The 24,726-nt window shown below is 48.5% G+C and overlaps 1 protein-coding gene and 1 long non-coding RNA gene across 20 annotated transcripts in view; one reads left to right on the plus strand and one right to left on the minus strand.

Moving 5' to 3' along the window:
- MYOCD (myocardin) overlaps nucleotides 1–24,726 on the minus strand; it is a 224,249-nt gene that overhangs the window by 34,074 nt on the left and 165,449 nt on the right. For 3 of the 19 annotated variants that reach the window (XM_085240369.1, XM_019621581.3, XM_010721196.4), the window contains exon 1: nucleotides 318–447. The exons of 10 other annotated variants lie outside the window; for them this stretch is intronic. Coding sequence is in view for 4 of the 9 variants with exons in the window: in XM_085240366.1 (XP_085096492.1) it covers nucleotides 231–300 (70 nt within the window). In the remaining 5 variants the exon portion in view is untranslated. Of the gene's footprint in view, nucleotides 1–230; nucleotides 448–1,007; nucleotides 1,147–24,726 lie in introns of those variants that run through there. 6 more of the 19 variants (XM_085240368.1, XM_010721192.4, XM_085240366.1 and 3 more) reach the window with 4 other exon arrangements.
- Nucleotides 304–12,522, plus strand: LOC116216173 (uncharacterized). Its single transcript, XR_795589.4, has 4 exons — nucleotides 304–425; nucleotides 542–1,739; nucleotides 5,137–5,288; nucleotides 5,881–12,522. It is a non-coding gene; the product is annotated as an uncharacterized LOC116216173 (long non-coding RNA).

The raw sequence follows: 24,726 nt of genomic DNA on the forward strand, positions 1-24,726 counted from the left end.
CACACACACATGACAGGCTGACATGCCAGACCATCTGCCAACGTGACTGCCCCGTCCTGTCCCACAGCATCGCCAGGGGCACATGCAGCTGGTTTGTCTCAACACCCCACTGATAACTTCACAGGGAGGACTTCACCCCTGTGACCGAAGCAAGCTCCGTCAATATTACAGTATGTTATATTCGTTAACAAACATTACGAGATACCCGCTCGGAAGCATAGCATACTTACTATAAATATAGCCAGCGAATAAAGGCATGAATATCCAGCAGAGGGTCTGATTTAGAAGGGACCGTCCCATAGTTCACCTTCACTCACCTTCACTCGTGCTGAGCGTCCTCTGAGCAGCCCCTTAGCGGAGCACCCCCTGCCCTACGCGACTGAGACATGTTTTACTCGCAAACCCTCTGAGAGCGGCGATCAATTGTGTGGCTCTGGTTTTATTTCTCTGATGATGTCACTTTAAATACTTTTCATGTTCCATTTGTTATTTTTACTTCTAAAAATGACGCATTTCTTCAAATTCATTTTTCTCCAATTAGTCACAACTTTAATGGAACAAAGTCAGCTGCCTGCATGTCAGAGTGAGCGCCGGGCCCGTCCCCACCGCCGCGACCACCACAGCCCCTGGAGCACCTGGGACGGACAGACAGCGCTCGGTATGCTGCTTTTCACAGATGCCCTTCTGGCTTCCTGCCCAAATCCTTTAAAATAGGGTCAGGACAGGGGACCCAGGAAGTGCAATTTTGCCAAAATTAACCACAGGCATAAATCGAAGACAATGAAAAACCAGAAGAATAAAAAAAAAAAGAAAGAAAGAAGCAGAGAGAAGGGAAGATGAATTTCTCCACTTGCAGAATAGCCTCTGTAAGAGCAAAGTTGTGACAGCTCTATGACCCCCTGAATATTTTGCTCGCATGCTGCTTCCAAACATTTAATGCAAAACAGTCTGTGGCTGCGGCTTGCCAGAGAGAGAAGTTTTAAGAGAAATCTGGAGGTTTCCCCTACCTGATCTGAACTTGCTCCGAATCAGCAAGGAGTGCTCAGACCCCAGGAGTGTCATGGTGTCTCGGGGACCGGATCCAGACGCCCCTCACTTAAACCATTAACTTCCTCCAAAGAGAAAAGCTGGCCACGGCTAGTGCTCAGGATTCATCCAGCTCTCCCGGACCCTCTGGGTGCTTTTACAGCTGGCTGGTAAGAAGCAGCAAGTGGCTTTGAAAGATTTGGTCCCATCCAGCACTGACCCTTCACAGAAACCAACTGCTCCCCCTGTGCTGTGTTGAATTAATTAACTTTTCGCTAGCAGGAGCCTCCTCCCGCGCGGAGTTTACTACCAGCAGCTGGGTGTCCTGGCTGATGTCATCGTCTAGCGGGGAGCAGCGACTATCGGAAAGGGTCTTAGCAAAGACAGAAGTTTGATATCTGATACTAATTACTACCGGCCGGTACGCAGCCAATCAGGGCTCTCCCTGTCTCGGGGACTTTCGGAGCTGCTTGGAAATATCAACAGAGCGAAGGCTTAACTCTTTGCAGTGTGGTGCGGGACGGGCCCCGGACCTCTATGCACTGTGTGGGCTGTGGGTTCCCCTGTGCCCAAGGAAGGGCTGGCAGCAGGGCAGGGCAGCTGGGCACGGCTTCACGAATGGCAGTGCCCACTCCATCAGAGAGAAGGGGAATGTGGCCACAGAGCAACGGAGGTGCCGCTGTGCTTCGCTGTCTCTCATCCGGCTCCTGCAGGTGAGCTGCGTACCCTCAGCTGCACAACCCCCCCGGGGACCCAGGGGCTGCATGGAGAAGCTGAAAGCATTTCAGCTGCATTTCCCTCCTGCAGTACAGGCATGGCCAGAGCTGCACTGCTCTGTGCCCACCCTTGTCAGCACATGGCTGTGCCCATAGTATTGCCTTCTTGAGATGTTTGCATGCTCTATGGCTCAGGCAGCACATGCTGCAGGTGCATAGGACAAGTCCTCTTGTTCTCCTACCTGTGGGCACTCAGAATAATGCCAAAGAAAAGAGGCAGGGTTTGAATCATGACCCAGGTTTCCCATGCTACAGATGAGCAGTGTGACCCTGAGGAGGCTGGGCTCAGCCACCAGCTGCAGTGCAGGAAGCATCTCCACCTACCAAACATTCTCTCACAGAACAGAACCTTTCAGTAGACATGCTGAGTAAAGTGGCGCAGATCCTTTGAGGTTCCCCTTCTCAAACCCACGTCTGGTTCACTTCAGGTAAACCTAAGAGAGGGAACTGATAGCACATTTTCCCTTGTAACAGAAGTTTTAAAAGCTGAGGACACACGGGATTCACCTGGGCAGGAAGCTATCCTTCTAGAGCATAAACTCCCTCTTGAAAACTTCTTCAGATGTGGTGGATGTTTATCTTTTTCTTTCTTTCTTGTTTTTTCTCCTTCTCTTTCTCCCTTCCTTCCATGGTTACTGTTCTACAGTTTCTGTTAGTCCAGTTACACATTTTGGTTTGGTGATACAAATTTCAAGGCTTGCAGACTCCTAGGCTTATGTTGCCAAAGATCCTTGGTACCTCATAGCCCCAGCAGCCCTGCTTACATCCACACAGCACTGGCGACTGGCCATCATGTATTCCATGTTCTGAGCTGATTCCTGAAATGAGCTGGACCTGTGGCTTCCTTGCCATAGTACCTCTGATATTCCTTAATGTCTGACAGGATTAAAATCACTGAAACAAATTCATGTCCAAGCACAGATCTGAGTCAGGAAACAGAGCCCTACTCTAGTGTCCAGCAATCTGGCCAGGAGTTTATTTCTTACTAACCTTGCCTAATGCTTAGTTCACTACTTGAAATGTCTCGTCTAATGGAGATTTCCTGATGAGTAGTGCTTCATCATGAAGCAAATGACACCATTTAACAGAACCACACCATGAACAGCCCAAGGACAAGACAGGGCTTATCAACACCCATAGCCTCAAGCTACAATTTCTTGCAGTTTTCCACACTGCAAATTCCTGTAGGATTTACTCTCCCTGCCATTTCTTGAAAACCCCACTCAGGTACCTACACTCCCTCTGGTGCCTGCAGGTCCCTCATGATTCTCCATTCTTCATTAGCTGGACTCACACACATATTAAAGATGAAGAACTTCTATTTTCCAGCATGGACTCATAAAATTGGGTAGAGAGATGATACTGTAACTTTTCAGAGCAGTCTGGAGGTGCATATGCATTAAGTAGTGGATAAAACAGAACCAATCTGAGTATTCAGTTTTTTACTTTCAGGAAACTTTTCACATGGTCCCTTGTGTGAGTGTCAGAATTGTTACAAGGCAGAGAGCAAGTATTGTAATGAGTGACAATCTAGAATACTCAAGAAAAGCAAGTAGAAAAGTTGGGCAATGATCAAGAGGGAAAAAGAGCGAACAGTATGTTCATTAATGTTTTAGCTAGTAAACTGTTCAGTCAAATCCCAGAAGGCTCAAGAGATTTGGGTGTTACCTGGACCAACTGGAGAGCGTGAGAGATAGAAAATAAATAATCCTTTACTTTCAGATCTGAACGGAGGGTAAAACCTCAAAACTTCCCAAGTACGGAAGCCTGAGAGATGGAGTCATGCAAAAACCACAGGTTCCTTGAGCCTGGGTCACCCCAAATGTGTGCAGTGGCTAAGTATATACGGTGCTATCCATACCATCTGGGATAAAGCTTTTTAATTAGATATACAGAGATTGTTCAACTGGATTAATTCTCACAATTGCTCATCAGAAATATGAAAGCCAGCCCTGGAGGCTAGTAGCTGTGCTTGATTCCTGCTGCTGTGGCTCTTTTCCCTCCTCTGGGGCATTACAAGCTCATGAAGGAAAGGACAAGACTGTTGCAGTTTACATTAGTTCTTTTTTTCCTCCCTTTTTGAAAACTGTATATATATTAGCTAAAGCCTGCTGGCCTATCATTGTCCTTTCCTCAAATTCCCAGATCCCAAGATTCTTTGTGGGGGCACTCTGACACTAAAAACGAAAAGGACAAAAGCACAAAGACTGAAGTATCTAATGAAGGTGCTTCATCTGGTGCATATGATTTCACCTGGAAAGTCACAATCTGGTTAAACCATAGTTTCTTCCAGATAACCTTGGTGTCTGGTGATGCTCTCTGTACAGATACCCGACCGGGTGGTGTTGGAGCCATCCGGTGGAGTCCCCTCTGTGCTCTCTGAGAAGGGCATTGAAGTGTGCTCACTTTGGCAGCTATTGGACATGGGGACAACATTTCTCAAGTCTGAAGTAACTCCATTCTCTCTTTCCTGACCAGAAACTGCCAATGCAGGCCTCAGGAATGTGGGGATGCACAAAGAGGTCGATCCTTTTTCCCACTGTATGAATTATTTGCATTTATTGACGTCGAATTTCATCTGGTGTTATCTTTCATGCATTCAGCATGAAGAGAGTCTTCCACAAGTCTTTGGAGGAAGATTTACTTCTGACTGCTTTAGTCATTTTTGAATCATCAGCCTTCTTCCATGGTGCTTCTGCTGAGGAGTCCCCCCTCAATACACATTTTTTGTCACTCCACAGTCACCACACTCTGGTGTGAAAAATGACCATTTACTCCCATCTTTAAGAAGTCATTCGAACCTGGAAGGCTCTTCCACTTCCTGCAAACAGAAATGGAGCTAGAGGTGTCTGAGGAGAGATCTCATTGGTTGACTCATGAAGTCCCTTCTGATGCTACTTCAACAGCTCCTTAGACATAGTGCTAGGAAAGTCAGTCATACCGGAGATGTCACCCCTGCCCGCTGTCCTTCCTCATTTCTTCTACTGATGCTTGCAATGGCTGTTCCTCTCTCTCTGGAATGCTTTAAATAGTCTGCCATTTGTTTATCCCAAATGAGAGCAGAGCTGTGCCCTTGCCCAGCGAGATAAACAAGATAGGTAAGATGCACACATGCTTAGGGATAAGCAAGGCACTTCATGCACTCCACCAGACATGGCTCTGAACTACCTACAGCCCACGGACAGCTGTCCATCTGGCATCCTCTCAGAGAATTAGCTGAAGCCCAGTGTGCTCTCCTCCCATCCCTGCCCCACCACTCCGCCCCTGGGGAGCAGCTCAGTAAGACTTGTCTCCAAACCTCACAAACCCTCTGGTCACTGTCCGCATTTCTCAGGATATTTCTCAGTGCAACCTGCAGAAGAGGACCTGTCTCCACAGCTGACTCAGCTGCTGAATTCATAGTCCAGAGATGGTGTTCCCCTGCACTGGTCATTAGGGGAGAGACAGCCTGTCTGCATGTATCCCTGACAACCTCAAGAAACAGAGGTAAGCTGTCCCCAGTAAATCTCAGACCGGAGACGAGGAGGGTGCACAGAAACTGAGATCAGACACAGATACTGAGCCATTTGCCCAGAAGTTATCTGCCTTTGATAGCATAGGAACAGAGCATATACCCTTCCACACGTGTTCACGTGTTTCCAGAGCTCATGCTGCCCAATCCTCTGTGTATGTGAGCCCATTTGCCATCAGGCACTGTGCTGCCCCATGGCACTGCTTGGCTCTGAGCACAACAGGCACGGCCACTGCTGCCACTTCACTTTGGGAGATGAAATAAGCCTGTAGCTATACAAAGTTCAGCATTGCTCCCCATTCTCCTGTTTCCAGCACTTCCATAGGCACCTTGGCTATAATGAAGTCTTACTGACTTCAGTAAGTGAAGGAGTGAGCCTTAAATACCAGAATAAATTACTCATGGTAGGGAATTCCTTTGAACTGAGAAGTCACACCCCAGAGCCACAAGGATATCAGCTCTGTGTTGCTCACCAGATACCAGGAAGCAGTCCCTTCTAATCTCCCAGCACACCCTATTGTTTATGGTACTGATTTATTTTAAAGCAGATTGTTTGTTTGTATGTAGATTTGCATCTGTGGGAAAAAGACTGAAAGGAGCTGATGTTTCTGCATGATCCCCCGGGGGACTCAGAGGATCAGTGTGTGACACAGTGTCTGTGCTATGGGCAACACGAGTCCAGCAGGTCTGAGAGCCGCAGAGCAGCAGCCGTAGCAGTGATATCTCCCAGATCCCAGCCTGGGCTGCGGTGGCAGGTGAGTCTGGGCTCTGCCTCCTGCCATCTCACCTTTGTGCAGGGGATCCATTCTGCCTGGTGCACTGGACAGGAGAGCCAGCCAGCCGGCCAGCCCAGTGCCCAAGAAGCAGCCTGCAGCCTGCACCACCTGCACCCTGCCGTTTTGCTTGTGTAATCCAGCTACTGTGGGTGTTGATGTCACTTGGTGGTGGTGTCAGCAGCTCCTGAATTCAGGAAGCCAGACTCACCACAGGGCTTAGAGTTGGATGTAATGCCAAGTAAAAGGGTCCTGTAGACATTTTACAACTGTCCATGTAGGTGATTTTTTCCCAGAGCTGATGCCCTGCCATGTCTCTGCACATCATTCTCTCCAGGAGCATGAGCATGGTTTGTCTTTCACTTCTCTCTAATGCCCTACAGCTCCATGGGGAGACTGAGGGGGCAGGTCATCCTGTTAACGGGTCCCAGTGATGGAAACCCTGACCAATGCAGCCAACTGAAGTTAGGGCAGATCGGAACCTCCTCCTCTGCGACTGCCCCAGCAGAGTTCCAGCTGTGCTCCTAGACGTGACCTTATGGAACCTGCAAACAAATGACTGTCTACTGCACGCCTGAGAGTAACAGAAGGAGTTCTGCAGGTCTCATATGGCAATAGAATATTCCTGTCCATGATCTGGGACAGACAGTTCTTTTCTGAGTGTGAGCTAGCAAAGCAGCAGTGTCTCTGTCACTGTGAAGCAGAGGTGGCCTCTGGGGAATAACTCAGAATGATCCTAGCTTGGTCTTAGCTGAGGGCTTGGCCCAGAGCTTAGGATTTTTTCAGATGGGAGCTGTGAGCATGGATGGTCCCAGTCCCACGCAGCCCACTCCTTCCCTTCTGCCTGCCTTAAATCGGCTGATCTGCCATTGCTAGTCATTGTGGCTGGTCTTTCACCTCTCTGTGTCCTCAGAGAGTCCGAGGGCAAGAATTCAGAGTGGAGATGTCATGAGCTCTTCCCAGTTCTGACAGCTTGAATTCAAGCTGTGAACTATTTATCACAATGCTACAAACATCCAAGCAAGGTCTCTTAATTTATGAAGGTCCGGTAGATGTTTTGCAATTGACAACACGAACACAAAAATACTTCTGCACTTTACTAACGCTACTATGAAGCTGTCTGATGTTTTCATCATAATATTTACTTCTTTGCAAATGCTCTAAATTCTCCAATCCCAATTCAAAACAGAAAGATCAGAGAATGAAAATAGGGACATGACATAGCTGTTTAAAGATTATGTAAAATGTTTTCCACTAGCGTAAATATTTGATTGTAAAACTCTGCCTGTTGTGCTTTCAGAGCAGGGTGTGCAGTGAGTGCAGGGAGTGGTTCTGTCCCACATCTCGGGGCCACGGTGGGACAGAGGTGGTGGGGAGCAAAAGGCCCAAAGCCCAGTTTGCCCAGGGAGTTGACCAGACAGGTGGCACTGGGACGGGATCATGCTGTTGTGAGCTGTGAACATGCTGTCAGGTTGAGCAGTGCATCGCTGGAGCTCAAGGTGCAGGGGGGTGCTTGGCGCAGCTGCCTCAAGCTCTGGAGGCTTGCTGGCTAGGTGGAAATGGGGTGGGAGCAAAGCAATGGCAAAGGCAATGTCAGCTCTGGAGCTCCGAGCTGACTGCCTCTGCTGACCTCCAAGTGCTGAGTGGCTGCAGAGTGATGCTGGGCAGCACATGGGTGTCTGCAGGGGCTGCACAAGCCCTGTTAGCCCATGGGATAGGCTCTGTGGCCGGGTGTAGCAGAAACCATCTGACTTTAGACCTAAGGAAAAGGTCCAGCAGAGTGGCCCAGTGCTGTTCCCTCTGCACTGGGACTCTGAGCAAGTCACAGTCTCTTTTTTGTTTCCTTATCTCTAAACAGTGGATAATGAGGCTAACTCCTCCACAAAGCACTTGGAAATCTCCCACCAGAAGGGTAAGATAAAGGCTGTATTGTTATAAGTCCCGAAGCAGCTCTAAATCTTGAGGTTTCACTACAAAGCAGCCTGCCCAGCCCTACCTCTGCTGCAGCGATGCAGGGCAGTGACAGCGAATTGAGCATTTCCATCTACATCCCCTCCTCCTGCCCACCAAGCTCTGCGGTCCAGCCCTAAGTGAGAAGTGTGCTTTGAGGCAGGGACTGTGTCAGGCTCTGCCCAGCGGTGCAAAGCTGGGTCCGGGGTAGTAGTGAGCAGAGCTAAAGCCCCTGATATACATCGGATGGGTTGGGAGCATTATGTATTTCTGGAATGCCTTCTGGTCTTTATTAAAATGAAACCACAGCCAGCCCAAGAGAGCTCATCGCCCAGGCACGGGGCCAAGTATAAGTTACTTCTACAAATATTTATTTAACCATATCAATGACAAACTCTTTTGTATAAATGTTTTTATTTAATCATAATTTACCAATTATTTTAAATCAATTGTTTGCCTGGTTTCTAAACACTAATCAAGAGGCTTGCATTAGCATTACTCAGGCGGATTAGATGCATTATTTCTCTGAAGCTTGTGCCATTGCTTGCCTGCCTTGGCCAAGGAAGAGGGTGCAGATGGATCCCAAATTTCACTTTGATTGTCAGATTCCTGGAGGACCCCATTGGCAGCACTGCCAGCTGTCCCCACCCAGGTGACCTCTGGGCTCAGAGGCATTTCTCAGCCACAGGGGCTCATGGATGTTGATCCCACCTGAGCTGCTCAGGATGAGATTCCTTTGGCTTCCCCGGGGCCTTGCTCTCGCAGAGCTGCCAGCCCTGTCACAGATGCCGCCAGCTCCTTGTTCTGCTGCTGCTCACCTCTCATGCCTAAGCCTGGACCTGTCACACTGTAGAAGTTTCTCAGTGCCCCTTCAGCCCAGGGTCTCTGGCAAGAATTTATGAGCGTGCACGAGGCTGTTCAGGGCAGAACAGGAGCCCATGGATGCACGTGTTTGCCTGTGGTGTCCAGCCTCACTCCCAGCCCTCTGGGCTCCCTCACCATCTAAAGAACATCCCAGAAGGTCCTGTCTTCTTTTACCCCAGCTCTCTTACATAAGTCCTGTCCACTCCTCTGTGCTCAGGTGATGCCTACAAACAGAGAATCTGTGACTTCTGCAGGGCCCTGCCTCCTCCAGAGCCCTTTGAGATGTGGCGAGGCACAGTGTGAGCACAGCAGAGCCGCTGGGCACCAGGTGCTGCTGTGCTCCATGCAGAGAACTGTGTCCCTTGCAGCGGCCAGACCGGCATTGCTGAGCAGCCCGTGATGAGAGCAGGGCGCTGCGAGCTGCTCCTCTTGTTTATTTACAGGATTTCAGGCTGCTACTGTCTTGCACCTTGGCTCGCCTGCTGCAAGCACAGGCTCTGCAGGGAGCTCTGTGCACAAGCAGGCGGCTGCTCAGTGTCTGCTGCTGGGACAGGGCTGGCCTCAGGGGAGTTTCCCACCTCCCCCCCAAAAAACTCCTCCCCATTTGATCCTCCACCTGGAAGACACCTCAGGGTCTCTTTGACATGAGATTTCAAAAAAATTTCTTCCAAGATAATCAAACCCAAATAAACACAAACTGGGGCAGGCTTGAGGTAATCCTTAGATTTACCGACTGCTTTAAAGATTATGAAAATAGAAAGCAATGCTAGGTAGACCCTTTGAAGACTTAAGTATGGTGCTTTTTTTCTTCTGGGTGATGAGGAATAGATCCACTGCTTGATACACAGCAGCACAGCACTTCAGAACACTTAGCTGCATGGCCTTGCAGCCATATCACTGCAGTAAGAAAGCACGAAAATGATGGTAACAGGGAGCTTCCTACTGTTGACACATAAACAAAGGGAAAGTTATTTGGACAGGGCTCTGAAATACTGTGTAAACACAGACCTAATGCAATAACGCAGATGCAGAGCGAACCCTTGGAAAGAAAATAATTACTTACATGATGCTAAAAAGCATTTTCATGCCTCTTTTGAGGGAAAATGAACCATGAGGAGGTCTGTGTCCTTGTTTTTAACAATATCCTATTTTCTACAAATCTGCTTTTAGAAATGAATGTTTTCACTTCTTCCTTGAAAGTTCTGTAGGCAGTTTTGGAGCTTCCCATCTCCAAATAGGAAGGAAGAGGCTCTGTGAGAAGTCTACAGCTGACCTGTGCTAGTTGTGAGAAACCTTCTGTCCTCAAGCTGGTGGGAGGGGGCTGCACAGGGATGAGGAAGGGCTCTGGGCATCACTGTATGTAGCAGCTGCTCTCCTCAAAGTATGAGGTCTGCTGTTTTGTGAGATCCATACTCATCCTTCCCAATGTGTCTGTCTCCAAATTAGGTCCAGAGTTCAGCTTTTCTTTTGTACAGGCAGGGACAAAAGCAGGTGCTGGCGGAGGGCCATTCCCTTTGCTTATCTAGCACCTTGAACTCAGACTGGGGCAACTGGTCTTTGGAGGAAACATTCTCTTTCCATCAAGCAGAGAGGAAGCCTAGATGACAGCTAAAACTAGATCCTAACTTTCAGATAATGGACGTGAGAGAAGAATCCCATCAGAAGTGGCCAAGACTAATGGACAGAGAGGAAGGTTGATCACCATACAGTGTGGGAAGAGGAGTGTAGAAAGAGTTATAAAGACCAAAGACTCCTGGTGAAACGAGGGCAGTACTGTGGTATAGTGCTAAAGGAGCAGGTATGAAGTTGTGGAAATTGAATTCAAGCAGTATTGGGTAGTGCTGTTAAAAAGCAAGTAAGGAAAAAGACAGGAAAACCTGGTAGTTTTATGTTATAACCAACATAAGCAGCTGGGATGAACAGTGGAGCAAGCCTTGTTTTGCCCTCTCCTCACCTTTCCTTCAGCCTTCTAAAATCCACTCCAGCTGGCCATGTAGCTATATTAAAAGAGCTGTGGTGTTTACGAACAAAGCATGAAGTTTGTCAGTCTTAAGACTTGACAGAACTAAGAGGTGGAGCTACTGCCAACTTGTACTCCATTCACTGGGACAACCTGTCATCATCTTCCTATGGCCGTGTGAGGTATTCCTGGTATTGCTTCAGCCTGATCTTGTCACGGCCAGATGGAAGTGTTTAATGTTTACCGTACAGTTACAGCCTAAATTCTGTGAAGTTGTCTGCTAGTGGCAGAGTCCTTCTGTGGCCCAACACTGTCATGGAATCACAGACTCACAGAACAGTTTGGGTTGGAAGGGACCTTAAAGCCCATCCAGCCACCACCCTGCTGTGGGCTGGTGACCTCCCACCAGGTCAGGCTGCCCAGGGCCCCATCCAGCCTTGGGCACCTCCACGCATGGGGCACCCACATCTCCCTGGGCAATCTGTTCCAGTGAGAACAAAATTGACAGTTTTTATACGGCAGTGGGAAAGTTTTAGTGGATATAAACTTGGTGAGGAGATATAAACTTGCTGGAGATAAACTTGGTAATTGAAAACAGGCCAGTATGTCTTCAACCAAAGTGGCTAACTGTGTCGTGAATGTCTTTCTTGTCCTATGCACTCTCATGGGCCCAGCAGACGTTCATCAGCCTGGCAAGTATTCCAGATGTCAGTGGGATGGTGAGGCTGTGATGAACTGTAACCTGACTTCAGCCACTAGAAAATTCACCTGGAGTGTCTTGTACTAAGTGCTGCCATTAAGCCTAATAAATCCCGATCTCCCTGACAAAGGTCTCAGGTGATGTCTTGAGGTCTTTATGTGAGGTAATACTAACTATGTGTGTTGAGGCTGTTCACATCCAAGGTATGACAAGTCTTTGTGCAGTGCAACAGGTAGGATCAGAGAGCTCCTACAGGAAAACATCACAGATTGTAAGACAAGACATTTTCTCCTGACTAAACGCCCAAGAAAATAATGTGAAGGTCAAGAAAGACAATGAGGTCCTTGGTACACCATAACATCTACATCGGTTTGGTGCTGATGGGAGCAGGATCAGATGGGCCAAAGCGATAACTGTTTGAAGCCACACTTAGAAAATGAAACTGCCTGACAAGGGTCTGCAGGTAGGACAGGCTCATGAAAGATGAAATGGAAGATGTCTCCATAGTCTCATGTACTTATTCATATTGGTGGTTGTTAGATGTCCGGACTAGAAGTCCTTGGAGGTTTCTTCCAACAATGAAGATTCTATGATTCTAGGATTCAGTTCAGAGAATATGATAGAAAAGTAGATGTGCCATGGGACATTTATTATGACTTGTTCTGTTTGAAGAGCAACCTCATGTCACACAGCCTCAGACCTCTGATCCCCAGCTGGTCATCCAGGCACATCTGGAAATGTTAAATGTACCAGGGAGCAAGGAAGGATCCCTGGGTTCTGTATTAATTTCAGGCTACTTATGTAAGTTACTTTTTTTATCTTCTCTAACTATTTATAGTTTGTTTGTATGTTTAAGACCTAGATGTATCCCACTCTGTTTCAATAAACCTGAAATATCTTTGTTGACAAAAAGAAATATTGTCTGCTGTTAATGAAAATAAAGTAATGAGTATATTGAGTTACTTCTATCATTAATATTTTAGTAATTACCTTCAGGGCTTATGTTGACTCAAATATACTAAATCTTAGTTTTTGCTTCTTTTTTTTTTCTTAAAAAAACAACAAATTTAAGAATTAGTTGCTTTAGTTTGAAGGGCATCAACTCTATGAAAATTAGCAATAAGACAGACAAAATAGATTTTCCTTCCAAAACATCTAATATTGTCACTAACACTCATCACCAGGCAAATCAATGCAAATACAAAATGCCTCAAATGCCTGCCATCACCATGTGCTGGTGACAGCCTCATCTGAAGAACATGCAGTGGGACAAACCCAATGCCTCTGGCTAGCCTTTCTTTGTCACTGCTGTCTAATATACAGTTTCAAAAAAGTGTCAGTCTCTGAGTCCTGAGTACTGTGTTTGTCTGGAAACAGCACTTTCTATTTGCTTCTGAGAAAATACATGCTGGGAACTTTCTTCTAGAAAGCAGAACAGTGATGTAGGATGGGAGCTGACTGGCTGCTCAGAGCCTCGTGCAGTTCCACCTGAGCTTCAGGGGTCACCAAACAGGCAATGTGCCACCGACTTGGTGACAGCAGGCCCAGACCCAACAGCTGATAATCTACAAGAAACACTGAGAGTAATATAAATGCCTCCTTCCTACTCTCTTTTAATAAAAGCATTTCTGAACGCGCCCATTTCCTACTAGGGAAGAGGAGAGAGTGGACATCCAAAAGCCCATTCCCTGGTTCGGCACAGCAGTGCAGAACCAGCAGCAGGGGAAGCTCAGCCCTGCTCCCAGTGAACATCGGCTCTGCCCCTTCAGCATCCCCTAAATGTTCTGAAAGTGGAAGGTAGCAAGTTAGTGAAACTTCCTTTACTCTGAGATTTCAATGTTAATGTCTGTTTGATAGCTAAATGAATAACAAATGTGCATTACAGCAAAGCGGCCCAGCCCGGCAGCGGGAACAGGACCGGTGCAGGAATATTTTTCTAAAGATCCCTTCTGGAATGTTATTTTGAACTCTTCAAAACGGCAAAGGTTTTTAGACATTGTGTGTTTTGTTAAGTGTCCTCTGGGAAAGCTGGGTTTAAAATTAGTCAAACTCTTTCACTTTTTTAAACCCTTCCCTAAAATAGTTGATATAAAATTTGGTGGGAATTCTGTTGAGAGCTTAAATTGGCTGAAACAGACAATCTAATGGAAATGACATTTGGGAAAAAATGTGAAAAACCTGGGTTCCTTTCTGGCTTCCAATGACATAATCAGAGCACAGCAGGATCGCCTGCTGCTCCAAGAGCTGCCCTGACCCGGGCCCTGGTCACCAGTTTCCCTCGTATTGGAGGAGGAGGGAAACAGCTGGGAGAGAGCTAAAGGAGGGACATGGCTGCTCTGCTGTGGCACTGCCCGTCCTCTGCTGTGCTGCTGTGGGCTGATATTTGTCACCCTTAAAGTGGATAATATGACAAGGAGGCCAGCACATGCTCAAGCCTCCATCCGTCAGCGTGCAGCACAGCTGTTTCTGTTCAGATGGGACTTGGGGTTGGTTTCACACTTGGGAAAAAAGAGGCAGATGGATGGTTTGAGCCTGAAAGGAAATAAGGGAAATGTTTCCTTATCTCATTCCGAGTGGTGTTGTGTGAACGCTGCGTGGACATGGTGGAGAGGTTTGCATGGGGGAACCTGGCTCATCTTGCAGGCAGACGCATCGCCTCTGGTGACAAACATCTCTGGGATTGCTCACAGTCCCAAGGGGCCCAAGTTGGGGTGAGACCATCCCCCTGCCATAGGCTGAGATGGGGGGAATGTCTCCTCTGACTGCTCTCCTCAGCACGGGTCCAGATGTGCTGATGGTGGGCAGTGCTGTGAATGGCCCCCGCTCTGTGCTGTGGGCTGTGCAGGGAGGGCCTGGTTTGTGCTGCTATGTGCAGACAGTCCTGTTGTGCTCTGTGGGGTGTGAGGAAGGTTTGCGCTCCTCAGTCAGCTCCTCCTGTGAGCTATGGGTGTTCGAACTTGCCCTAGAAATATGTCTGGGGCCTTCCCCGTGCCGGTAGCTTATTTACTCAAGCCATTTTGTCACTCACAGAGATAAAGCCTCCTTCCCACACCTTAGGTTCCTCTCAGAGCAGCTGGGAGATAAAGGCAGAGGGAGGCTGGCTCCTGCCTGCTGAACCTTGGAGGGTTTCATGGAAAGGCCTCTCTGGGAAGGCACCTCTGCTATCGCCCTGACAGGTGTCAGCAGCGCTTTTAGCAGCCAGCCGCAGACAGATTAGCCAAATGTGTCTCCTGCCCAGAGTGCTTTGGCTCTTTAGGCATTGTTTTAAACACACAGAATGGGAAAGGATTTTGAGCTGAGATAGGAGGCTTTATTCAGGAATGGTTTGACCTAAGGACCTCGCTATCGCCAGGCCCAGCATCCACCCCAGATGGGGTCCTGTGTGAGAGCGGCCTTGGTGATAACTGAGAGGGGCTGTTCCTCTATCACAGACCCTGGTTTAACGCCTGGTGTGCAAGGAATAAAAGCATCCTCAGCTTTCTGCTCCTTGATCCCTGATGTGTGCCTGAGGCGGCAGCTTGGGAAAGTGGCGATTCCTTTGGAGAAGTAAAGCACCACAGTGTGGATGAACTGATGCACTTGCGTATCTGAAATGACACCTGACCTGGGGGTATCTATGTGCACATCTCTGGAAGCCACAGCCTCCAGAGAAACTGCCGCTTCCGCCACACAGACACAGACACAAAAGTCAGCCCTTCCCCGAAACCTCCTGCAAGTGTGGGAACAGCACAGTTTGGGGGATGTGGGAAGAAATGGAGAGAGGACCTAGTGTATACAGAGCTGGTTCTCCTGGTGGTGCAGACAGCTGCTGTGAGGAAAGGAAAAACTTCTTAAGGGGAGATCGAGAAGGAGCCAAGAACATAACAAGCTGATTACAGGTGGTGTAGGGCCACCTGTCTCTGGGGGTGGTAGGTGCAAGTCAAGAAGTCAAAGAAGCAAGTTTAGGGGTAGTGATCGGCACTGATGCTCAGGGAGCCTGACTTTGTCACCCAGCAGCCCAGGGAAGTTCCGCTCCAGCAAGTCACTGCTTAGCCCACATTCCCCCCCCCCCCAGACAGGGTTTACTTAGATGATAAATTCCTCTGGATAAGGGGTGTCCCTTGTCGTGGGGCTGTACAGCTCACATCTAATGCCTTGTGTTTTTGTCACTTCATTGTAGATGGTGTTTTTTTCAGGAATTTGCACCTTGGTGCCCAGCCAGTCAGATTGCTTGAAGCACCCTGCAGCTCTCTGCAGGGTCTTGCCTACTAGCCATGCCCAATCTATGGTCATGGTACACAGTCAGGCACAGGAGAGACACGTATTCTGGGCGGGATGTACGTAGCCATGGTATGCATCCATTGTGGGGCCCATTCTAGTAGCACTAAAAATTGACATTCCTCACAGTGCCCACTTTTTTATGCCAAGCTAAACTTTCCTGTCCTTTTCAAAGATATTTATAGATGGGAATCTTGACAAGAATGAATTTCTGTTTTGGAAGGAATAGTTTTACTTATTACTAGCTCTGATTTGTGTGTGTGTGTGTGTGTGTGTGCGTGCGCGTGCTCAAAGGCACAAGTAATTGACAAAGAAGTCCCTTAAAGAGTGTGATAAGTGAATCCCTGGAGTATGGATCAGGAAAAGTGAGATAGTTTTTTAAACTGGATGATAAATACTTGACACACTGAAACATGGTCTCTCTGTTGTGAATGGTGCACGAGGCGAAGGAGCAGAGGCTGGTGCTGCAGGGGAAGCTGGCAGGGTCTCATCGCTGCGCTGCACTGCTGTATGTTGTGAGCAGACACACAAGCAAAACCTTGCTTCCACTCTGCAGGCTGCTCAGGCCTCACTGCAACAGTATGTGCTCAATCTCTGCAATTCCAGTGTTTTTCAGAAAGGAATTGTTTTTTTTCTGGAGGAAAATTATGGGCTAAAAGGATTATATAAAACTGTCCTCAATTAGATTGAGGAGCAAGCACATTTGAGCTCCAATGGGAGGACAGTCTGGCTGCATGGACAAGCTATTGCAGCTTGGAAAGAGCAGTATTTCTGTGCAGACTTACAGGAGGGTTTTCACCATTACCATAGTAAGAAGAACAAACATTAGAGATGATGGGAAAACCCGTATGTGTATACTTGGCAGCATCAAATTCTGGCAGTACAAGATGGCAAGCATGTCCACCACTCCTCCCCTCCCTGGCTGCCCACCTCATTCCCACCTCCGTGTCTTACATAGCCAACACTGTTCACTGTCCTTTAAGATCCAGAAGACAGCTGTGTCCTTCTACATCTCAGTGCCTACAGATTCCCATTCTATGCATGCTATGGTTGGAATATTCTCTCAGGAGATGGAGGTTGTTCTCCAGAAGATCTTTCCACAGTGTAGTTTTGCTACTTCCTGGTTAGCTGAACCAACTGCCTCATGGTTGTGGTTAACTCTGAGTATCTTCAACTGCTTCTATTCATTCTTCCTACCTTAACATTTGTCCCTGGCTTAAAATATATATTTTACTTCATTGATTACGTCACATCTTATGGAAAGATCTATGAGAACTATAAGGACCATGATCCATGGCAGATGACGCTTCACATTACTTAGAGGTGCAGTAGTGATATCTCTAAGGTCTTTAGCACAGTAGCAGTGTATGAGATCAGCCAGCTCCTGATGACAGAAACCTCTCCTGTTCTGGACAACAGCCTGACAAAGATGTCACTGCTCCTTACAGACAATGTCAGATCTGGCCTGGTGCTTGCCCTCCAGTTATGTGCTGTTGTCATCTCCTGCCGTGCTTCTATTGCAGAGAAGGAAACTGACTTGCTTCCCATAAGGGGTGGTAAGTCTGCACTCTTATTGCACTGTTTGTTTTTCCCCCAGCGAATACCAGCGAGTATGAAAGGAGAATCAACTGCTCTTGCAGATGTCAACTTCTTTGGAAAATATCCCCAAGAGAAGGAGCAAACTGGACTTTAACACCTACCCAAAAAGGACAGCAAATGTCACTCAGAACTGAGTGCCTACCTAAATTATACATTACCCATTCTGCACATCATGTACCATTACCCCAAGTCAAGCCTCACTGTCCCCCATGTCCAAGCACTTGTGGTGGTACCCAGTCAGGCTCCTGGGCTAAGGACCATCAGCTACAGGGCAGTGCTATGCAGATGAGGCTGTGCACACATGTATCTCATTACATTTGCATCATCTCTGTTCCAAACCACTGTAAAAACACAGTTCACCTATGTCCTCACTGCAGTAGGAAAGGGCACAAAGAGAGCACAGCCCATCTAGCTACTGCATGACCATTTCCAAGCACACGGCACTAGCACTGTGCTGCCTGATGCCTAAGAAAGAGGTAAACACTCCTAACACACTCCTTATCTTTACAAGAGAACTGCATTTGTAGCACTTTGCGTATACAGTGCTTGTCACTGCATCCAGAAAGCAATGAAAAGTGATCCACTGCACTCTGCTTGGGAGACATCTTTAGATTTGCTTTTAAAATGACACATTGGTGTCTGTCACTGTGAAGTGCTCAGGATCCTCAGGAAAAAACCTCTCTACTACATCCCCCACATCCCTGTTCCAGTCTACTGTGTAACTTCTCTCTCTCTCCAGATAGTGCAGGATCCTCCCTCTGTAGGGATCTTATCCTTAAGAGATGGCAAACAATTACCCTCCCTTCCTGTTGCTGCCACTGGCCTTCCAAGGGAATGCAACTGGCTGTGCCATGTGCACACACAACAGGTGGGTCAGTTGCTTCTTGTTGTAGTCAGATATGTACAATAAATGAGGTACCAGAAGCTCTGCTGCGAGGAGGGAGGGAATAACATTCATCCCCAACTACAGTACTATGAGGATGGAGAAAGACTTTATGCAGGACAAGAAAACAGGAAGGGATGTTCAGCTCAGATGAAAATTGACACGGTTACTGGGAAGTCTCCGCTTCATTCTTGTCCCGCCCTTTATGTCCAGGAATAGGGCTGGACATGTCAGACAACAGACACAGAAAGATGCAGTTGAAACAGCCCTCGGGAAAACCAGCCCTGGAAGAGGAAGGTCAGGATGCCAGCTTCCCAAGCAAGCTAAGGCACTGCGGCAGCTCTGGAATGTGTTTCTTACTATAATCCTAATCATGACTTTTATTTGTCTATATTTTTGTAACTATTTCTAATATCACAAATATTTGCATTTCCCTGATTTTCTTAGATCCACGTCATGTTGTCAAATGCTGTCTGCTCACATCGCTAGCTCAGAGAGATTGTGCAGCAGAGGGAACCACAGAGTACTCAACCCCTAGAGGACCAGCACTAGGCAGGGGATGGGGAGTCCCACAGAGTGGGACCACCCCCAGCTCATCTGTACATCATGGTCTTACCTATGTAAACTGACAGCAGGAGATGCTGGGGCAAGGGACAGGTTCTGACTCTATCCTTCAAGTGTAGCTGAGCTCCAGGCTCTTGTCTGGAGTCCCTCTGGCTTCCTCTCAGTGAGAAGCAATGGTGCACAGGACACTTCATCATACTGGGCCAGTGACACAATTGCAGGAGGAAGTGACATGTCACTTGTGGGACTGAACCACCTGTGTCCCTAGTAAATACCCAATGCTCACCTCCTGGCACTGCCCTGCTATAAACTCTTCAGTCTGTGGCCAAGCCAGGATGCTCAGCCTGCTCTTCTGAGAGGTCCACACCATCAGCATATCTTCAAAGTGCTTCAGACACCAGTCCTGAGACGAGGACTGTGTGAGTGCCTGCTGTGGCAGGGAGCTGGGGTCAGTGTGGCCAGCAGAGAGGAGAAGTGACACTTAGGTATCCAAGGGGCTACTGGCCGAGCCAGCTTTCCCTAAGCTGATGAGAACCAAGCTCTTGACACAGAAGTACTCAGGCTACTTATTGGGAAACAGGCATCTGAAACCTTCCTTGCAGAAATATTATAACCATTTCCAAGGCAGCTGGGGAGGAAGCACCAAGCAGTTCATCCACAGACTGTGTTTATCTGCCCTGCTCATACACAACTTCTCAGAGATGATTCTTTGGCTTGATTCCATCTCGGGGTCAAAGTGCTTCTGAGTTAGGAGACATCCCCACCAGTAACAGCCGTGTGTAGTCAGGATTCCCATCCTCACCTAGAAAGCTCCTTGTAACAGGCTTCCTGCCTTATTTATGCTGGTGGAGCACCCCTGGTTCCCCAGCCAGCAGAGTCAGACCCATCGCTGTGCTCTCTGGCTCCCTGCCCCTGTCTCAGTGAGGTTTCCCAGTCGTTCCCAGGAACTCACACAGCTCTTCCTTGGAAACTGCTGTGGCTGAACCCAGCTCAGAGCTTCCTCCTGGCACTGGATGGTGGGCAGCTCTGCACTGTATCCACCACAGCAGTGCCCCAAACTCCCCATCCTACATAAACATTTATCGCCCATCTGAGATAAAACAGCAGCATCTGGCTCCCAGCTTTCCCCACAGGGACTCAGGCAGCTGCAGCAGGTACTACCTCCAGATTCCAGAGGGGAGAGATGGATCGGAATGTTTTCAATGGGGATGGCAGGGAGTGAGAAGAGCAGGGAACTTGCTTTGTGGTGCAGGTTGATGCCCCATGTCTGCACTGTCCTTCCACACCCTTGCTGCTCCCTCCAGAGGCTGGGCAGAGTGGAAGAGACAAGGGTACTAAGTTGCTTCTCAGCTGCAGATGATTTTAGAACGAGGGTGTATGGAGGCAGTTCGTCTCACCTGCCTGCTCTGTGCTCCACCAAAGGTGCCTTGCAGGAATGCTGGATGTACATGCACAGACAGGACGTGCACCAGACACTGCTTATGGCTAACAGCCAGGGATGTGACTTGCCAAGACAGAACCATGACCATGAGTGTGCTGCTGCATCTGTAGGCTCTACATCACAACCTGCAGGAAAAAGGTGGAAAAGATGCCACAGGACAGGACCTGGACACTCTGTAATCAGTACAGTTCCCAGCAAGGACCTCAAGTGACCCTTTCTGCAAGGTGTGCAGAAGACAACATGAAGCTCACAGACATTAAAGCCAGGCTTTGCTGAGCACCTTGCCCACTGTTCTCTCCAAGCCCAGCACTTGGTGCAGTTGCTCAGTACCCCCCTGGGGCAGCCACACTGCAGCAACAGGAGCTTTGCCAACAAGTGTGCTCAGCACAGTGTGGCATCCAGCTCGTGGGATTTCTGGGCACGCTGGGGTTCCTGGTCAGCATGTGCATAGCAGCTCCATGCTGGGGCAAGTGTTTGCAAGGCAGAGACATGCAGATTTCATCCCAAGTGAGTATTCATCTGATATTCCTTACCAGAATGTATTTTTGGGTCTCCTCTTTAAAAGCCATCCAGTTAGGGAACAGAAACAATAGCAGATGATTTAAACTATCAGTCACACAATGTGAATGCTAACAAATAGCCAAGTCAAATGATTTTTGTTTAAACTCCTTGCTTGTGAATAGGGGCATGCTGGTGGGGCCCTGGGGAGCAGGCTGAGCTCTGGCTGTGGGGTCTCTGCTCTCTGCCTTGCCAAGTTCCTGTGTGAGGAGACTTGCTGGGTCTCACCAGGAAAGGGGGGTTAAAAGCTGCTCAGTATGTGAGGAGCTGTCATTACCCTGCACTGATGTGTGACAAACACACCCTTGTTTCCCTCAGCTCACAGCTTAGCGGGCTCCTGCATCTTCCCTGCCCTGGGTGCATGACAGGAAAGATTTGCTCAGCTCCCCTGTGGGTTGTGCTTTGCCCTCCCAACCCAACTGACCCCTCTTAATGTCCCTTTTCCCCTACCTGGAAGCAGACCCAGGAGTTGCTGGGGCTGTGTAGCAGCACTGTTACCCAGCTGGGCTCCTATGGGATGAGCAGCTGTAGCAGTTGTATGCGGCAGACACACACTGCCTGCCCTAAAACAGAACGGTGCAGGACTGATTTGGTTGGTGATAAGTCCCAAGAGAACATTTGTTATTACCCAAGCACAGAGAGCTGGAGTGTGAGTATTTAGCAAAATCTCTCCCTCTGCGTGCACGTGCTGCAGGAGTCCCTCTGTCCCAGCATCCTGAAACCTCCAGCCAGAAAAAAACAGGACTTCAGCATGTTGTGGAGGATGACAAACGAACCACTTTGGAGTGATTATAAACTTCCAGAAGAAGGGCTGATAACCAGAGCTTCTGCCTCAGCTGCCCTCAGCTTCTCTGTGCCCAGCTGTCCCCTGTGTGCAAGGCAGACTGTCCCTGCACTGGGCAGCTGGGCCAAACAGGAAGCCACCAAGATGCAGCCTGTTGAACCTGACCCTGCAGACTTCCAGTGAAAAAGCTCAATTTCAAAGCAATGGGGTTGATCGCCACTGTTTCTAGGGAAGGTGTTCTTCTGTCTCTCTCTCGACCTTCAGACTGTATTTCCTCATTTCCAGATTAAAATTCATAGTGATCTATTTATGCCATTTGTTCTCTTGCCAGCAAAGATCTGTAGCTTAAACAGACAAGAAAAGCTCTTCCTAATCCCTGCTATCTACCCCAGATGTATGCACAGAAAACAATGGCCACGTCTTTCCTGAAGCAGGCAACCAGAGCTTCATGCAGCTCTCCAGACATCGACTCCCATGGGCTCCCTGGGAGGAACAATCCTGGTGCACCGTGGCACTGATTTTGTGTCTTCCATGTTGACATTACAGTGGTAGGCCATGCTTGTCCTTTGACAAACTGGTGCACTCCAGTCTTGCCTGTGACTTCCAGCTGGCTGGAGCAGAAGCCCACTTCTCCAGGGCACCATGGTTAATGCTGGCACAGAGGCAGCAAATATATGTACTCCAAGAACAGTTAAAGCCTTCCAAATATCACTGCTTTTATCAAAAGTGTTATTTTTACAAATCTCTCTCCTGCTATAGATGGGACCAACACCAGCAGCAGCAGCAGCAGCAGCAGCAGCAGCACCTCGTGTTTGGTTAATTATATTAATTATTCTTACTGACTTTCCCATCAGGAGAATCACAAGTAGCAAACCCTAACTCTAATCATGCCCTGCTGACAAGGAGCCACCAGGAGATGCAGTGAAGTATAGGGAGCCTTTGACTGCATGGGGCAGTGTCTGAAAGGCATTCTGAGCTGCAAGATGAAGCTAACAGGATCAGATCCAGCTCCTGTGCTGTTACATTGCAGTGTGCCACCAGACCCATGCCAGTGGGAAGACTGCTGTTTATGTGCTTTATATGTGTTCAGTCTGGTAGGGCTCAGCAAGATTAGTTTTCATTCTCTGAAGTTGCCAGCATTTCCCAAGTCTGGAAAAAGCTTCAGACACTATGCTCTCTGAAAGAAGAGCAGGAAACTCACCACCTGACGGGCTCATAGGTAGTCTCAGGGTTTAGAAATTGCTGGTTTTATGCTGACCTCAGGAGAACTATGCCATTCGATGCCTGCTTCAGGCAGATCCAAGCTGTACCCAGGGTATCCCTGAAGATCTTCCAGTCCCCATCCTGCTTTCCCCTTCTCCTTCCATGGATGCTCCATAGCATAGATAGAGAACGAGGTAGTGTGGCCCATCCCCAGACCAGGCTGGCACAGCCACCTGCAGGCTGGTGGCACTGAGTGCTCTGTGAGGAGGTGACAGCTGCCCTTCCTTTCAGTTGCCCTCAGCTCACAGGTGCCTTGGCACAGAGTCCATGCCCAGGACACAACTGGAGCCAGGGATGCTGATTCTGCCCAACTCTTGAGGCTGTTCCTCAGGCTGTGGAAGCTCCTGAGCAGCCCTGCTCTGCTTCTATATTGCACGCAGGTCTCTGACCTCTGTCATCAAGGGCAGTCACCAGAAAAAGACTGGGAGCAACCAAAGGGGAAAACGAAGTTGGTGGGCATGGAGATACACAGATGGGCCAGGTGAAGATGACATGGTCTGTGGAGCTGGCTGCACATGGGGCTTGGATGGGGACCTATCCCCTCCTGAGAGTACATGCCATTGTGTGTGCATGCCTGGCTCTTGCTGGGAAGGGCCCTTTTCCAGCTTGTTCAGCAGCACCAGTGCCAGAACTCGGAGGGGGGCTCAGGAACCTTCCCCCTTGCTGCCTCGCAACCCAGGGAAAATATTCCTGAATGCTTTGGCACGAAATCCCAGAGCTGCCTGCCGTGAATCCTTGAGTGTAAACAGGATGGCATGGGCATATGTGGTGGGAAGAGGCAGGGGCACCATCTCCGCCTTCACTGCTCACTTTACAAACGCAGCACGAGGCACAGAGCACATAAGTAGCAAAAGTTAAAACCTCATCTTACCCCCCTCTGGGGAGCTGGGGAAAACTCAGCTGCTCAGTGTGTTGCAGGCGCGTGCAGTCAGAGCCAGATGAACAGGAAAAACTGACCCAGCATCTTCAAAGGATTAAGGCACCAGGCGTGAGCTGTGCACCATGTAAGGCTCTGGCAGGGAGAGCAGAGCTATTTAATGAATCACTGCACTCCCGTCTGCTCTCCCGTATGCCTTTCCCTGCAGGATGAGACAGTGATAAGAATTCCCTAACCTGCCTCGAACACTCAGCATTTCTCCGTACTCCTCACACTGCTGAGAATCAGAGCACGGACATCGCAGCTGAGGAGCAACATCTGCATCTTCCTTTGGTCCATATCCCTTACCCTCCTCCCATAAAACTGATCCCCCCCTACCACTAGCAAGGACGTATGCCTCTTGTCTTCTGAGCCGCATCACACATCCCCATCACAGAGCAGTGACTGTGGCTCTTTCAGCCCAGGCCCCTGGATCCTGCAGGCAGGGAAGATTTAGGTGGTGCTGGATGACCCACAGCTACATGAAAAGGGTTTTAAAAGCAATGAGGGAATTGAATACAGAAGAGATCTTGTCAACTAGCTGGTTCCATTAGCACTGTCAGGAACACTAAGAATATAGACATTACATGGTTTGAAAATGTTTCCAAGAGTTCTGTGTATTATTACGTTATCTCTGATCTAAACCCCTGTTAGGGATTTCATGCTCTTAGCCCGTGTTTGAGATTCAGCACATTAATCAGTGAGATCTTTCTGAGATGTGTCAACAAATTCAACTTGCTGTTCCGAGTTAGCTGCGCTGAGCGAAGCAGTGCCGTGTTTAGGAGCAGCCTGAACCTGCAGGGCTGAGTCACACTCAGGAAGGATCGGTACCTGAGCACCATTTCCCGGGGCAGAGGAGTTCACAAGCAGCAATGGATTTCTTTCCACCCTGGTTGTGCAC

The sequence above is a fragment of the Meleagris gallopavo genome, chromosome 20, assembly GCF_905368555.1.
Source record: "Meleagris gallopavo chromosome 20, MGAL_WU_HG_1.1, whole genome shotgun sequence".
Classification (NCBI taxonomy): domain Eukaryota; kingdom Metazoa; phylum Chordata; class Aves; order Galliformes; family Phasianidae; genus Meleagris; species Meleagris gallopavo.